Genomic DNA, 17,232 nt, shown 5'->3' on the forward strand with positions numbered 1-17,232 from the left:
TGATTCTCCCTTTCACTTGAACATTTAGAGGCCATTGAAGGGTTATTAATTGGCCTTATGTCAGTATTGTTGTGTCTCAGGGAATAGCGAGGCACGAGGAGAGGGAGAGAGATGGGTGAAGGACTGGTGGGTAGAGCAGTCAGAGCATGCACATTCGTCAATTAAGTTTACCATCTAATGGGTATGGTTCATGGCACCCCAAAACAATTACAATAAAACATCAAAGATCCCTCATCACAGATCACCATAACAGATATATAATAATGTTAAAAAGTTTGAAATTTTGCAAGAATTACTAAAATGTGACACAGAGACACAAAGTGAGTGCATGCTGTTGGAAAAATTGCACCAATAAACTTGCTGGAGGCAGGGCTGCCCCAAACTTTAAATGTGTTTAAAAAAAAAAAAAAAAAAAAAAAAAAAAGGCGCAGTATCTGCAAAGTGCAATAAAACAAAGCACAATAAAACAAGGTATGCCTGTATAACCAAACATACGTGTATAACCTTTATACTTGCTGTAACTTTTCACATAATTTTCTGTATATATAGCTTCGTTATTCTCTTTAATGCCTGTGTGGTGGTCCACTGCACGGATATACTGTCATTTATTTAATCACTTCTTCACTGATACATTTGAGTTGCTTCTTGGTTTGATTGGATTTTGTTATTTCCTATGAAAAACAATGCTGGCGTGAATATCTTTAGACATATATTGTTTATTTGTGCAAATATACCACAACTCAGATGAAGTACTGAGGCAAAGGACTTCCAGGCTTTTTAATTTAAACTGATGTTGCTACATTCATTTTGTTTTGTTTCTTGTGGGGGTTTTTTTGTTTGGTTTTATTTTATTTTTTACTTTTTGTAGAGATGGGCTCTCACCATGTTGCCCAGGCTGGTCTTGAACTTCTGGGCTCAAGCGATCCTCCCACCCTGACCTCCCAAAGTGCTGGGATTATAGGAATGAGCCAGCACACTCAGCCACCACACTCATTTTAAAACTAAGTAGCCACCATGTTTTTTCAAAGTGGCAAGCTAACTCACAAGTAAAATCCAAGAGGTATTCTGATGTGGTTTATATGCTATGACTGTTTAGTGGGATGTTGTTCAAGGTTTATCTTACTAAAATATTTAAAGTTTTCTACACTAATCTGTGGCTAATTTCTTGGGGGGTTTAGGTTCCTGTGAAGGCATTCGACAGACCTGGGAGGAATCTTCTTCCCCTCTCAACCCAACCACGTCCCTCAGTGCTATCATTAGAACTCCTAAATGTTATCATATCTCGTCGCTGAATGAAAATGCCGCCAAACGTCTGTGTCGCAGGTATTCTCAGAAACTGATCCAGCATACCGCCTGTCAGCTGCTGAGAACTTACCCTGCTGCCACTCGCATCGACTCCTCCAACCCGAACCCCATCATGTTCTGGCTCCATGGGATACAGCTCGTGGCACTCAACTACCAGACCGATGGTAAGGGGCCTGCACGCTCACCTCTCTCCTTTGCATCTTACATTTCAGTAAATGCAGTTTGACAACATTTTTTCAAATGAGCAAGATTCCAGACTGGGGCACACCGTATGTGAGAGTAAAAATATGATGGAAAACAGAAGTGAATTTGATACTGAATTGTGCCTCTCATGTTTCAGATTAAGGTGATAGAAAAGAACCTTGAAGAACCTTGAAGGGGCCTGTAAGGTCTCCTGGTCCTGCCCCTTTTTTAATGCAGTTTTTCAAACACCAAGCTGCTCTTGACAGAGCCGTGCCTGGTTTATGTTTAAAGCTCTTTTTGGAGCAGGGATTTCCTAACACCGCCTAGTTAACCTGTCTCACTACGCAGTTGTTCTTGCAGTCAAAAAGTAATGTCGCTCCAGCCACTTTGCAAATTAAAACCATTTTAGCTTATCCTTTTGGAATTGAGATGGAGAATAATGGTCAGTGCCCCAGGAGTAGCTAACAAAAGGAAAACAAGTATGTGAAGTACATGAACAGAGTAAGTAGTGATCATGTTTCTCCATAGTCAATGAGACTCTGATATGAGGCCTAACACTCCAGAGTAGAAGCTGCCGTTGATTGCACGCTCACTGTGCATTAGGCAGTACACTGAATTCTTGACCCCCTATTATCTGATTTAGTCTTCACAACAGCTCTGAAGTTGTGTACCTTTATGATCGCCATTTCTCAGATGAGCAAACCAAGGCACAAATTGGTTAATTTGTTGAAGGTAGGATGACTTGTACTAAAAAATTCAAGGAGTCTGGAAGTTTAAAAGAGAAAGAATTTTGTTTCCACTTGGTTATGGGGGAGGAAAGGAGCTACAGAAGGTGAGGAAAGAGTAGAAAAATGTTTCCTTAAAACTCATTCATAAACCACAGTTTTTCCTTTGAACAGTCAAGCAGCAGGCAGCTGTTATCATTCATGTCCCGTGAACTGAATCCAGTCTCATCTAACCATGCTGAACCACAAACCACAGTATGGCCTTGTCTCCAGCTGAGGTCAAACCACAGCTTTAGCTCTGGGACCAGCTAGCTACCTGGCACTGGTGCCAACACCACCCATTGGTGGATGACCCCAAAGACATATGATTAGAGATATTGGTCACGTTTCTGCCCTTGTTATATGTGCTTCTTTCAGTTAAAATTAAATAAGATGATGCCAGTGAAGTACCATATTTAGCATAGTGCCTGGCACATAGAGAGCATTCTACAAAGGTTAACTATCATTGAGTGTGTTTGATAAGTTATGAAAACAGTATGATTTGGGCTCGCAAATGGAAATAATCGTGAAATACTTCCAAAGTTGTAAAAATTTTATTTTCTATTTCTGTTCATTCTTTTCTGAGTGGCTTGTGGGTTCGCATCTCTAGCCCTGTCTGTAGTCCTGTGTCCACCTGGTGCCATTGGTTGTTATACCGGCATATTTTAAGTAAACTGAAGTCACTATCAAAAGATTTTCTCAAGGAAATGGAAGTGCATTTGGTTTTGGATGTGCCCTTTCTCCAGAAGTGCCAGGACTGGTGTAGACACACTGGCTCCACTGATGGCAAAAGCGAGCCACAGGTGAAGGGGACACAGGGAGCTGCCACTCCGTGGGTTACCCTGCTGTCCAGAAGTACAGACTAACGCTGCCTGTCCTCCACTCACCCTTAAAGGCTTTGCCTCTATTCCAAATCAAGTTGGGATTGAGAGTACATCTTTAAGCCGTCCCAATCAAATGGCTGTGCTGGGTGGTTCCTCCTCAAATTTCTCTGCATAATCTTCCAAACCGGGAAAAGGTGCTATCACATAACCTCTCTCCATTCAATGTGCTGATTAAACATCTCCCCATGTTGGACAAAGTACAAGCAACATGGAGTATCAGTGTGTTCATCTGTAAAAATGGTCTTCATTTCTGCAAACTGGGGGTAGAGCCTGATTTCATATTAATACTTTGCACACAGTAGTTGCTCAGTAAATGCTTGCTACTCTCAGTTGAGGCAGATTATCTCCATCAGCCCCACTGCAATATGAACATGTGGTTCTTGATTTTTGGTCAAGATCTTTTCCAAGTATTTACTTCTCTGAATTGCAAATTCAAACAGATAGATAAGGCCAGGTGCAGTGGCTCACACCTGTAATCCCAGCACTTTGGGAGGCTGAGGTGGGCGGATCACTTCCAGCCAGGAGTTCGAGGCCAGCCTAGCCAGCGTGGTGAAACCCCACCTCTACTAAAAATATTTAAAAAAAAAAAAAAATAGTGGGGCTTGGTGGTGTACACCTGTAGTCTCAGCTACTTGGAAGGCTGAGCGGGAAGCAGAGGTTGCAGTGTATCAATATTGCGCCACTGCATTCCAGCCTGGGTGACAGAGCGAGACTCTGTCTAAAAAAATACATAGATGGGGTCGGGCATGACGGCTCATGCCTGTAATCCCAGCACTTTGGGAGGCCAAGGCAGGTGAATCACCTGAGGTCAGGAGATTGAGACCAGCCTGGCCAACATGATGAAACCCCATCTGTACTAAAAGACAAAAACTAGCCAGGCATGGTAGCACATGCCTGTAGTCCCAGCTACTCAGGAGGCTAAGGCAAAAGAATCGCTTGAACCCAGGAGGCAAAGATTGCAGTGAGCCGAGATCGCACCACTGCACTCCAGCCTGGGCGACAAAGCGAGACACTATCTCAAAAAAAAAAGAAAAAGAAATATAGATAGATAGATAGATCCAATAGATTGATAAGAGTCAACAACTGAAGCATCATTTTTCAATTGTTGAAAAGAATTTCCAGGCTAGGAAGTGCTTGATTTTCCATGAAGCATCCCAACCAAATAGCAGAGAAACCCTCCCAGGGCCAACCTCCCAAGAGGTTTCATGGATCTTCTGCTCTGCGACTTCCTGGATTTCAGAGGATTCTAATGTTCCAAGTGGGTGTCCGTGGACTTAGGGCCATCCCTTCCCAAGCTTTCTGCTGGTTCCATCAACTCCAAGGAGGTCTGAAGTGATCTGGAACTAGGAGTTTCCCAGATCAATACTCAATAAAACCAACTCTTGAGTTTAGAAACTGACCTGAGGCTGGTATGCAAACCCCTGGTTATTGCTGGCAACAGACCCTCTAAGTTCTTTGCATCTGAGGCAGAACAGTACCTTACCATGTGTAAACATGCAACCCTAGTCAAAAGAAAAACCTCTTTTTTTAAAGAATTTATTAAGCTTTTTTGAATGACAGACTTTTCCAGTCCTCATATATAAGGATAAACATTATGTGAATGGTGTCTACATAATGCAGAGTATTTTAATGAGTAGAAGACCATCAAGGCAATGGTATGCTTGATCTATCACTATGTGCATTGTTTCAGAGGTGTAGCAGGGTTACACTGATTTGTGCATACTCTTTCACTTGGTTGGAATGATGATTTTTAAACTATAGCCCCAGATGAAGTTCTGGGACCATGTCCAGGGGACAGTAAGAGGGCTAGATTTGAGGTCCTACCTTCATTTCAAACTGTGTGGCTCTACGTGGATCTCTTTTACATGTTAGGCCACCAAGTTAGATTTCAGTTAAGAAACTGAGCATTAGGGGAAAGAGCTGATGCATGCCGGGCTTAATACTTAGGGAATGAGTTGATAGGTGCAGCAAACCACCATGGCACATGTTTACCTATGTAACAAACCTGCACATCCTGCATATGTACCCCTGAAGTTAAAACAGCAAAATAAAATAATTTTTTAAAAGCTTCAAAGTTTTAATAATAGCTTTAGAGTTTTGGCTTTACAGCTTTAAAGTTTTGGAAAACTATTAGGATAGACACGGTGCTACTGAAATCACTTGAGATTGATGTCATGATCACAGAAAAATATAGTTACTGTTTATTGAGCACCTTGTATATGCCAAATCTCATTTACTGTATCCACACCCCTATAAGATGTACATTATATGGCTCAGTAGTTAAGAATGGGAACAATGGGTTAGGCCATCTGGGCTCGATTTATAATGTCCACCACTTACTAGTTATGTTCCTTGGGTGTTTTCGCTTTTTGTGCTTCAGTTTCCTCATCCATAAAAATGGAGATACTAAAAGGATCTGCTTCATAGATTATTGGGAGATACCTGATACATATAACGTGCTTAGAATGGTGTCTGGTCCTTAGTAAGAGTGCAGAGTGTGAGCTGCCATTGCTGTTGTTAGTACTATGTATCCATTTCACCTTTACCCACCCCATATGAGCTAGTTGGCTTCACCCTCTTTGCTACCCTCACCATGTCTGTGTTCCTCTGTCACGAAGTAGCCTAAGAAGAGAATTTTCTCCCAGTGCAGGTGAGGCAGCATGGCCACAATGAACCAGTCACATCAGGACTGGCAGGGGCCTGAGAGATGAGGTCCTCTGCACTCATTTTACAGATAAGGAGCTTTCATATGTCTAAGACACCTTACACCAGGAATTCCTGAACACAATACTGGCCAACCCCACAGACATGGAAACATTTTACAGACGAGACAAGTAGAGGCCAACTTTTCATTGCCCCAAGGTGCTTACTGAACTTTGCCTTGATGTGGTCCATGTACAAAGTTCATTCTTGCACGTGGAAGGAATCTATCAGAGGGAATATTCATCAGGTGCGTCTCATCAACTTTTTGCTCATTTGGGTAACTTTTATACAGACTTGTGCCATCAGGTGAGCATTTGAGTAAGAGCCTAGAAACAGTGCAGGAATCCAATTGTTCATCAAAGTACTGTGCCAAATAAAATTTGGCAACACAAAACTCAAAGCTTCTGTGAAGGTTCCTGACGTTTATGACTGAGGGGATTGTGGACATGATGTGAATCAGATGTGATTTTTTTTCCATGTTTACAATTTTTTAAAAAGAAGTAGATGTATTGTAATTTATGGGATGAAATTAAGATTTCAAGGAAAAGCATGTTTTTCTGTCTATTCTCCTATTCTTTCTTGTATAATTAAGATTCTTATCTTACATTTGAAATAGCAAGAATTGTCCATACAATTGTCTGCATGGTTTAGAGATAAGCCATTATTCCTTTCTAAAATTTAGTATCAAATAAGGTACAGTTGCCCCTCCATATCCTTGGGTTCCACATCTGTGGATTCAACCAGCTGTGGATTGAAAATATTCATTAGAAAAATGAATGGTCGCATCTGCACTGAACATATACAGCCTTGTTTCGTTGTTTTTTTTTCCCCTAAACAATACAGTATGGCAACCATTTACGAAGCATTTACATTGGATTAGGTATTATAAGTAATCTAGAGATGATTTTAAGTATACAGAAGAGGGAGCATACATTCAGGGCAACTTGAATCTATGCTCCCAGGGGAAAAAAAAGAAAAAGTGTACAGAAGGATGGTATAGGTTATAATGCAAATTCTACACCATCTATATCACAGACCTGAGCATCTGTGGACCTTGGTACCTTCTCGTCCTGCAACCAATCCCCCATGGCCAACTGTATTTCACAAGATTTTTCAGACAGATGTAGCAAATATTTGCAAAGGCGCTTTTAAGTGGTGGAACCTAGTTTGGAGTGGCAACACAGGGCAATCCATAGACTGTAAGCCCCAGAGAGACAGGAATTTTTCTCTTATTACCTGCTGTATCTGATGCCTCACACAACTTGGCATATAGTAGGCATTTATCAATCTGTGGGACGAATGGGTGATTATCTCTTTTTCATGCTGGAGCTTAGGGAAAATTGATGCAAAGTTCTTTTGAACTTTAAATTTATTAGATGATACTTAAGTGACAAAGTAACATGCTATATTGGCTTTTTGTTGTTGTTGTTTTACAGATCTCCCTTTACATTTAAATGCGGCAATGTTTGAGGCAAATGGTGGTTGTGGTTATGTTTTGAAACCTCCAGTTCTGTGGGACAAGAACTGCCCGATGTATCAGAAGTTTTCTCCACTGGAAAGAGATTTGGACAGCATGGATCCTGTAGTCTATTCTTTAACTGTAAGTACAGCCCCTAGAGAAAGAACTTAAGGTTGGCTTTAAGCCTTTCTGAAAATGAACTGGTTTTGAATTCAAGGCATTGGAAAGCTGTCATGTCACAATTTTGGTCATACAGATTTAGTTCCCAGAATAATGTATTTATCTCCCAGGAAGCAGTAGCTATGGCTAGGCAAGCTGTTGCCAGACACTGTGTTTGCCAGAGCCCAGGAGCAGGACTTATGAGGTCCCTGCTTCACCTGATGTACTGATGATGGTAACTCTGTCTTCCAGGGCCCACAGAATCATAACTATGAGTATAGCCTATGAAAGTTGCGCTTTTTGTTAGATCAGCTCATGTTAAGCTCCAAAGCTCTAAGATCAGACAAACTTGCGTCAATATATAAATACAATTAAGTATATTTCCTCGTTATAATTTAACCTTTATCATTCATGGGCCTTTCCTTATTCCTTTTCACCTAATTAACTTACTGTCAAAACTCCATAGGCTCTTCTTAAAAACAGAGACCTGGCCAGGTGTGATTGCTCACACCTGTAATCCCAACAATTTGGGAGGCCCAGGTGGGTAGATCGCTTTGAGCTCAAGAGTTTGAGACCAGCCGGGGCAACATGGTGAAACCCTGTTTCTACAAAAAATAACAAAAAAAATTAGCCAGGCATGGTGGCTCATGCCTGTAGTCCCAGCTATTCGGGAGTCTGAGGCTGGAGAATCACTTGAGTCCAGAAAGCAGAGGTTGCAATGAGCCAAGATTACACCACTGCACTCCAGCCTGGGTGACAGAGTGAGACACTGTTTCAACAAAACAAAACAACAACAGAGACCTGGTCATCTCTTTCCACCTTTAGATCTTGTCTCTCTCCCTCCACAGGAAGAATGCCAGGCAGCCCTCCAAGTACGACACCCCCAAACCCCTGGGATAACCCCATTCACAGACTTTCCTACCACCCAAACTGCTTTTTCTCTTTCCCTAAGACAGCAGGACAGAAGCCCCTTTCCTATTTGTTTTCGTTTTTTTTTTTAGCTAGGGGCGAGGGTAGTTTCATCTGTTTACAGAAAGCTGTGAATTAATTCCTAACATGTCTGCAACTTGCTCCAAAATGAAACTGATCAAGAAAATGGTTTTGAAGTTATGAAACATATTCCTATGACATTTTGAACAGAATATTAGTAACAAATTTATTATTATATTGAGTAAAGTCGTCTTTTGTGAGAAATTTAACTTCATCTTGTTTGGTTTTTTAAGATAGTTGAACATTTTGATAGTTGAAAGGTTACAGTTAAGTGAATGATGTTGACAAAATAGGCTTTTCACATGACTCCAGTCATGTGATTACCCAGTTACAATCACTTACTTTTTTTTTTTTTTTTTTTTTTTTTTGAGATGGAGTCTTGCTCTGTCACCAGGCTGGAGTGCAGTGGTGTGATCTCAGCTCACTGCAACCTCTGCTTCCTGGGTTCAAGCGATTCCCCTGCCTCAGCCTCCCTAATAGCTGGGACTACAGGCGCGCACCACCATGCCCAGCTAATATTTTGTATTTTAGTAGAGATGGGGTTTTACCAAGTTGGCCAGGATGGTCTCGATCTCCTGACCTCGTGATCTGCTCACCTCAGCCTCCCAAAGTGCTGGGATTACAGGCGTGAGCCACTGCTCCCGGCCCTACAATCACTTACTTTTTAAACAGTTTTATTCATCATTCACTTTGTCCATTCCAGTGTTCTTGGGATTCCTTTGCAGAGGGAAGCGGTGAGGTATAGAGGTTGTCTTTCGTTTTTATCCTCAGTGACTTTGATCCCTTTTGTCTCCCTCACTCTAGATTGTCTCTGGTCAGAATGTGTGCCCCAGTAACAGCACGGGAAGCCCGTGCATTGAAGTCGACGTCCTGGGCATGCCTCTGGACAGCTGCCATTTCCGCACAAAGCCCATCCATCGAAACACCCTGAACCCCATGTGGAACGAGCAGTTTCTGTTCCGCGTTCACTTCGAAGATCTTGTATTTCTTCGTTTTGCAGTTGTGGAAAACAACAGTTCAGCGGTAACTGCTCAGAGAATCATTCCACTGAAAGCTTTAAAACGAGGTAGAATAAAATTGTCCAAATGTTAATCATTGTTGTAGCTTGACGATGGATGCCAGAATTTCCTTATACTCTTCTCTCTTCTTTTGTGTTTGACATTTTCCTATAAAGAAGTTGAAATAAGAAGCAAAAGGAAATACAGATTGGAGCACTTTTGAAGCACGTCTCAAAAGAAATTTTTCTTTTACATTTTTTAAGAATCTGCGGTTATTAACAATATCCCTTGTAAAGTGCAGCCTCACCCACGCCTGCTGATGTTGGGAGCAGTGGTTGTTGCACTCACATTTCCACAGTTTTCTTCCTAAATACTACCCACAGCGCTGCTGGCAGTTTGAAAGCAGGGATTGAAATAAGGAGACGAAACAGAGATGTCGGAGGGCTCGGGTGTGGTGGTGGCCTAAGTGACCGCGTGGTTGGAGTCGGTGCCTGGCAGAAGTCCAGTTTTGGAAGCTGGGACTGGTTTTCAGGTGCAGGAAGAGGGTAATGAAGAATTCTGGGCAAAGGCTAGAGCTGTTGGCTTGTGGATTGGCTTTGCTGTGGCACTCTGATAAATTTCAGCCTGTGCATCATTTTTTTGTTTTGTTTTGTTTTATTTTGTTTTGTTTTTGAGATGGAGTCTGGCTCTGTCGCCCAGGCTGGAGTGCAGTGGCGCGATTGACAGTTTCCCTTTCTAACATGCTCCCAGGTGCGCTGGCTCTGATGGTCTCCTTTGAGCACCAATGTTCTAAGTACGCACTTCCTCTCCCAGCCACACTCAAGCTGCCATCCTCGGAGCTCACAAACACATTACAGTTTCCTACTTTGTGTTCTTTTCCTGTTTCTCTTCTCTGTGCAAGTAGCCTGTGGTCATTTAATTAGTCAATACCACAGACTAGGTGGCTTGAACCACAGGAATGTATTTCCTCACAGTCTTAAGGCTGGAAGTCTAGATCAGGGTGTTGGCAGGATTGGTTTCTTCTGGGGTGTCTCCCCTTGGCTTGCAGATGGTCACCTGCTCACTGTGTGCTCACACAGTCAGCCCTCTGTGTTGTCTGTGTCCTAATCCCCTCTTCTCATAAGGACACCAGTCCCACTGGATTAAGGCCCACCTGAAGGACCCCATTTTAACTTGATTACCTCCTTAAAGGCCTTCTCTTCAAATATAGCCACATTCAGAGGTACTGAGGGTTAGGACTTCTACACAGGAATGGGGAGTATGGGGTCAGGGGGACACCCATAACTGTTATTACAGAAATGTGAGAAAGTACATAGAAACAAAAACAATTATTTTTAATTATCCATTTTTCCATCTCTCCAACACAGTCACTTTTGGTGTGTAAGTCTTGCAGGCTTTGTTTCTCCTCCCATGTATATAACATATGAGCATACAGATATATTTTTAACAAATAGGCTTTCTACTAATCTTCATGTTTTGTAACTTACTGGTTTTCACTTACTAATGTATATAGTGAGCAACCGTTCATGTTAATAACTATACATGTACATTACCACTTTTACCAGTTGTGTATTATTCCATTTTATACTTACACTTACAGTCATACCGTAATTTATAACCAATCTCCCATGGTGGGAATATTCTGTTATCACTAAAGCTGCTCTAAGGTAGAACATTCGAACAGGGACTGTTAGTGATCAGGTTTTCCTACTAGATCAGGTTTTGTCTGAGTTTAAGGTTTTCTGTTTGAGTCTAAGTTGGAAACAGTACTTGAACAAATTAATTGCCATTTGGTAGCTCAGGGGGCAGCACTCTCCTGGCGAAAAGGCGCCTGTTGGTTGCAAGCCTGTTGCCATCCCTGCCCATTTTAAGGTCTTCTTTCTACCTGTCATTTACTGACCTCCAGGAGCATCTTCTTTTCAGTAGCGCATGGTTAACAAGCTTTTGCCAATTCTGTATTACTCCAGGCTATCGACATCTTCAGCTGCGAAACCTTCACAATGAAGTCTTGGAGATCTCTAGTTTATTCATTAACAGCAGAAGGATGGAAGAAAATTCCTCTGGCAGTCCCATGTCAGCCTCTTCGGTAATGAAGTTCTGTTTCACTCAGCATATTTATGGGGATTGCTACACTGAAGGTGGGCTTTTTGTGGCTCAGCAAAGTGGTTGGTGTGAGTTATGAATTAGGTAGCTATGGAAATTAATAACAGTAATGGCTGACACTTGGCACTTAGCAAGCGCTTTATATATATACTAACTCAGTCCTCTCAATAACGTCAGGCAGTAGCTATTAGTATCATCTCCATTTTACAGATGAGGAAGGTAGAGCTCAGTACATCTGAGGGCACACAGCTAGCAAGCAGCAGTCCAGGATTTACACCCAAGTTCTAGTAACAAAGCCCATGTATTATAGTGTCTATCAGAGAAGTGAGCCAAATACAATAAAGTGGGGAAGAGGTTTATTAAGCAAAGCCTAGTAGGAAGCATTTCCAATACTTCTAGAAACTTTAGGTTAAACCAGGAAAATCTTTTGCTCCTTCAGCAGTCCAGGGGCAAATGTCACAGGCAGAGCAAGGCTGGAGAGAGCAATAGGCTCCGCTGGCGACGCATAACTTGCACCTCAGTGCTTGGGGGATGCAGAATCTGCACCCTTGAGAATGGAAGAAGGACACTGTAGAAAGTGCCACAGTTGCAGAATCTGCTTTTTTTTTTTTTTCCAGAGACAGTGTGTCTCTGTCGCCCAGTGTCACTCTGTCACCCAGGTTGGAGTGCAGTGGTGCCATCCTAGCTCACTGCAGCCTCGACCTTCCTGGCTCAATCTATTCTCCCACCTCAGCCTCCTGAGTAGATGGGACCACAGGCGTGTGCCACTATGCCCAGCTAATTTCTTCTTCTGTAGAGATGGGGTCTCACTATATTGCCCAGGTTGGTTTTAAACTCCTGGACTCAAGTGATCCTCCCGCCTTGGCCTCCCAAAATGCTGGGATTACAGGCATGAGCTACCGCACCTGACCAGAATCTGCATTTTAACAAGTGCCCCACGGAAACTCAGTGCCCACTAAAGTTTGAAGACACTTAGACCAGGGCCCCCTCACTAATGCAGGATGGTTTAGTTAGGTAAGAAACTGGGCTGAGTGCAGCGGCTCATGCCTCTAATCCCAACACTTTGGGAGGCCAAGGCAGAAGGATAGCTTGAGTCCAGGAGTTCAAGATCAGCTTGGGAAAGACCCCATCTCTATTAAAAAAAAAAAAAAAAAAAAAGTGTTTCAACTGGGCATAGTGTCAAGCACCTGTAGTCCCAGCTACCTGGGAGGCTGAGGCAGGAGGACTGCTTGAGCCCAGGAGTTTGAGGCTACAGTGAGCTATGACCATACCACTGTACTCCAGCATGGACAACAGAATGAGATCCTGTCTCTAAAAAGGTATATTTAAAACAACTACTTTAATTAACTGGCTAATTCCATTATGCTGCTTCTTTAAATTAAACATACATTTTAAAAGTGTGTCCATTGGTTACCCCCATTACATGTTTAACAACGTGATTACTTTTGTGTCAATCTCAGACTCAACATAGTCCTAACAATCTTTGGAAAGGCACCTTCTGTGCTCACAATGGCACTGGCCATGACAGCTTCCACTGCTACTTTCTGCTTTCTTCTCTGCCCTTCTTTTGCCCTCACCACTATCAGTTTTGACTCCCACTGTCCCTGCCCTTGTTTGCTTAGGTGTTCCTCCTGTTTCCCTTCTTCACTCCACAGCAACCTTGAATGTGTATTTGTATCCCCTGGGGAGCTTTAAAAACTCCATGTGCACAGGCCACGCCCCGCACCAGTTAAACCAGCGTCTCTGCAGTGGGCCCCAGGCATCAGTTTTTTTAAGGATCATCAGGTGATTGCACCATGTGTCCAAGGTTTAGAACAGCACTTTGGCCAACGTGGAGGGAGGTGTGGCTTCCACCTTGTGCAGAGGATTGACAAGAAGGGCAGGGCCGCTTGGTACAAAGAGCAGGAATAAGATGCTTTCAGAAAGGCAGAGCAGGGCCAAATACCCAGTTCTAAGCTGGGTGACCTCAATATCTGTTACAGCTGAAGATTCCACAGATGCCACAGATGAGCTGTTTTTTCTCACAACACTTCTGACACCAAAAATGTGGTGTCTTTTCCAACTCTCTGACAACAGCTGGGTGTCCTACATTTCAGTTCAATTCTAACACTATCCATCTAGAGTTGGTGTCAGATCCCACACGTTGAGGGCTCAGTCCCACAAGACTACTCCTACTTCAGATGCCAGTCACAAGTCCCAGGTTGTCACCAGGACTTCTGACCAAACAGCTATAAATTCAGAGGATCCCTATAAATCCTCAGATTCAATAATTGGCTAGAATGACACAGAACTCATGAGAGTGCTTTGCTTATTATCACCAGTTGATCAGAACAGATGCACCTCAGGAGCAGCCTCATGGAAGGATGCACAGAACAAGGTATGGGAGGAGGAGTGCAGAGCTTCCGTGTCCTCTCCAGGCCACCCTCCCAGAACCTTGATGCATTCAGCAACCTGAAAGCTCTCGGAACCCCATCATTTAGGGTTTTTATGGAGGTTTCATGACCTAGGCATGATTGGTTCAATCACTGGCCACTGGTGATTAGTTCAGTCTTCAGCCCCCTCCCCTCCTTGAGGTCTGGCAGCAGGGCTGAGGGTTCCACCCCTCTAATCATGCCTTGGTCTTTCTCAGCCACCAGTCATCTCAGTAGCAACAAAAGACACTCTTTTCACTCCAGAGATTTCAAAGGTTTTAGGAGCTGTGTGCCAAGAACTGGGGACAAAGACCAAATATGTATTTTTTTGTGATATCACACCTTGCCATCCTTGGGGCTCCTGGGCAGCCATATATGGATATATGCTTGGTAAATATGCATTTGACCATGGAGAGCATCACTCTCCATTGCTGAAGCCAATAACTGTAGGTCATCCTGGCCTTCTTCCCCGTTTAAGACTTGATCATTCTATTTCCTTAGTGTCTTTCACATCCATTCATCTTGGTCTGTCCTTATTGCCTTGGCCCTGGTTCATTCTCACCTGGCTTGTGGTAGAGTCTTCCTAATTGGTCTCATTTCCTCCGGGTTTGCCCCCTCTGTCTGTCTGCATCTAGGGCCTCCCAAACAGATCTATCTAAATATGATCGTGTCTCTCCTCTGTGAAAAACCCTCCATCAGTTCTCTGTTGCTTTCAGGGTATAGTTTATACCAGAAGTCACAAATTCACATGCCAGGAGGGTCCCAAGAAGATGATGTGCAGGCATGGACCTGGGCTGAGCACAGACTCTTAGAAAGCAGAGAGCTCCTGGGTCATTTAGAGGGGCAGCTGTCACCTAGCTCTCAGATCTAGCTGCTTGTTGCCTTGTGATGTCGTCAGATCTTTTGGTTTTTCAAGAGAATCAGGACATCTGGGGTTTTGTAAATGTTGGCAACTATTTAATCTTTTTAATTAATAGTATAGTGCGCTAAATGATACAATTAGAATGTGTGCATTTTATAGTATGACAATTATACTTCAGTAAAACTGATTTTTTAAAAATTGCATTGTACAAGCATAACAAAGTTAACCTCTCCTCCCCACCCCAAATAAAAATAAAGTACATGCTAAAAATACACTTCAGCCCTCAGATCCTCATTTTGCCAGTTTCAGTCTAAATTTTCGCCAGTTAGGCGAAGCCCTGAGTGGCTGTGCTTTTGCGTACATCCCCAGCCTTTCTCCCTCCAAGTTAGTTGTAGAACTTGATGTTCCCAGAATGCCCTGCTGTAGGCCACTTCTAAGTCTTTGTACACGTTACATCGATTTGGGGTTCTCTCGTCTCATTCTTCATCTGCTAAATTACACTATGTCTTTCAAGATTTGGTTCAGATACCGTTTTCAGAAAGCCCTCCCTGGTTTCTCCCAGACCTCTTCTAGGCCACTTCCTCTGGGTTTGCAAGGAATGTGCCGTGCTCCTTACAACTGCCTACATTTCCCTCTAGCTGTCTCATTCACCTGGAAGCCCTTGGCAGGGATAGTGTCCCATTTGCCACTGATTTTCTAGGGACAGGCATAATGTCTGATTCACTATAAGCCTTCCACAAATTACTTATTTTGAATGAATGAATATATCTTAATACACAAAATGCCCAAAGAATTAAGTTACGTACTTACCCAGCTCTTTCTAACAGATATATTTTTGCATTATAATGATTCGTGTGCCTGAATGGTGTACTCTGTAAGGGCAGAACATTTCATTATTATCATCCAAATTTCTAGCCCAGTACCCTGAAGAGAGATGGAACTCAATAGATACTGTGGAACATCAGTTAATAAGAAAGAACTAATGTACATTTCAGATAATATCAGCCTCTAATTGTGATGGAAAGATATACCATAATTTAAAATAAATTGATATTTTGGTGATATGCTTATGAAATACCCTCACTAAATGATTGAGGAAGAGGTAGCATTGCCCCTTCTACCACATTAAGATGCACTGGGCTACAAATGGACTCTCATCTTTTGCATTTATATGTTGCTATCCATACTTCTAAGTACTAGCACTTCTGTATCAAATAGAGCTTAGAAATATGTGATTAAGGATGAATGATCAGCCATGTGATCTTCTTGACAGATGTTTACTACAGAAGAAAGAAAATGTTTGCAGACTCACAGAGTCACGGTGCATGGGGTCCCAGGGCCAGAGCCCTTTACTGTTTTCACTATTAATGGAGGCACCAAGGCAAAGCAGCTTCTGCAGCAAGTAAGTCCCCTGAGCCATGGTTGAGAGAATGCAAAATCTAAGATGTATGGATGTACGTGTGTGTATAAATGCCTGTGTGTGTAAACACATACAGATGCACATAAATGCGCAAAAGTCCATGTTGATGATATGCCTTTTGATTATTTGGAAATGTGTTGTTCAACGTCGAGATCCTCTCCAAGAATCATCTGATGAATCTTGGTACCACTAGACAAACTACCTTAACCTGTAGAGAAGATTTTTTAATTATTCTTAAGCTATATAAAATACTAGGCTCTAGAATGGTAAAGACCAGAATGAGTGGCCTTCCAACCATATATACGCTTTCGCCCTAAGCCTGGACATGGCCTAGTCTTCCTTCTTCACGCAGAGATTAGTAATCAGTGAGAATTTGCACATTAGGTGAATGGAATCTTCTTGTCATCCGAGGAGTTGAATCGAATTCTTAGAGCTTCAGGATGGGCCACATGGGCCAAGAAGACATTTCCTGCCCCTCCGGCCTAAGGCCTTCCTTTGCATGTGGAGCAGCCGCCTTGCTCCCCTCCCCTGGCACCTGACCTTGGCATTTGAGGTCCTCTCCTTTTGGTGGTAGCAAGAGGCATGGAGACCCTGAAGCCTGTTAACCCAAGCCCTGTAGCAGAACTGGCCTAAGCCTCCTTACGCTGTGCCACCTCTGCCCTAGATCCCCCTCCAAAGGATCTTTGGGGTCCCCATCCATGGGGGGACTTCTAAGAGTGAGAGCCAGGGACACGGAGCAGCATCTAAAGAGGGAGGGGCATGTCCTCCAAAGGGCGAGACAGGACCCATGCGTAATTCCTTTTTTTTTTTCCACACTAGAAGCTCTACCCTTGCTTGGTACGGTGACCTAAAATCCTTGCAGATGATTTTATCCTTAACCCATTTCAGAATTCCTTCTCGGTGCGGCCGGGCGCAGCGGCACTTGTTACTAAAGACTAGCAGGGAAAGGCATAAAGAATAGGCAGAGGCCAGGCGGGGTGGCTCACGCCTG

General features: G+C 43.0%; 1 protein-coding gene across 5 annotated transcripts in view; it reads left to right on the plus strand.

Annotated features, from left to right (window-relative positions):
- PLCE1 (phospholipase C epsilon 1) overlaps nucleotides 1–17,232 on the plus strand; it is a 344,763-nt gene that overhangs the window by 313,061 nt on the left and 14,470 nt on the right. For all 5 annotated transcript variants that reach the window (XM_050802709.1, XM_050802707.1, XM_050802708.1 and 2 more), the window contains 5 exons: nucleotides 1,179–1,469; nucleotides 7,276–7,439; nucleotides 9,252–9,513; nucleotides 11,413–11,531; nucleotides 16,095–16,223. In XM_050802709.1, the coding sequence (XP_050658666.1) occupies nucleotides 1,179–1,469; nucleotides 7,276–7,439; nucleotides 9,252–9,513; nucleotides 11,413–11,531; nucleotides 16,095–16,223 (965 nt within the window). The remainder of the gene's footprint in view (nucleotides 1–1,178; nucleotides 1,470–7,275; nucleotides 7,440–9,251; nucleotides 9,514–11,412; nucleotides 11,532–16,094; nucleotides 16,224–17,232) is intronic.

This window comes from Macaca thibetana, chromosome 9, assembly GCF_024542745.1.
Source record: "Macaca thibetana thibetana isolate TM-01 chromosome 9, ASM2454274v1, whole genome shotgun sequence".
Taxonomy (NCBI): Eukaryota; Metazoa; Chordata; class Mammalia; order Primates; family Cercopithecidae; genus Macaca; species Macaca thibetana.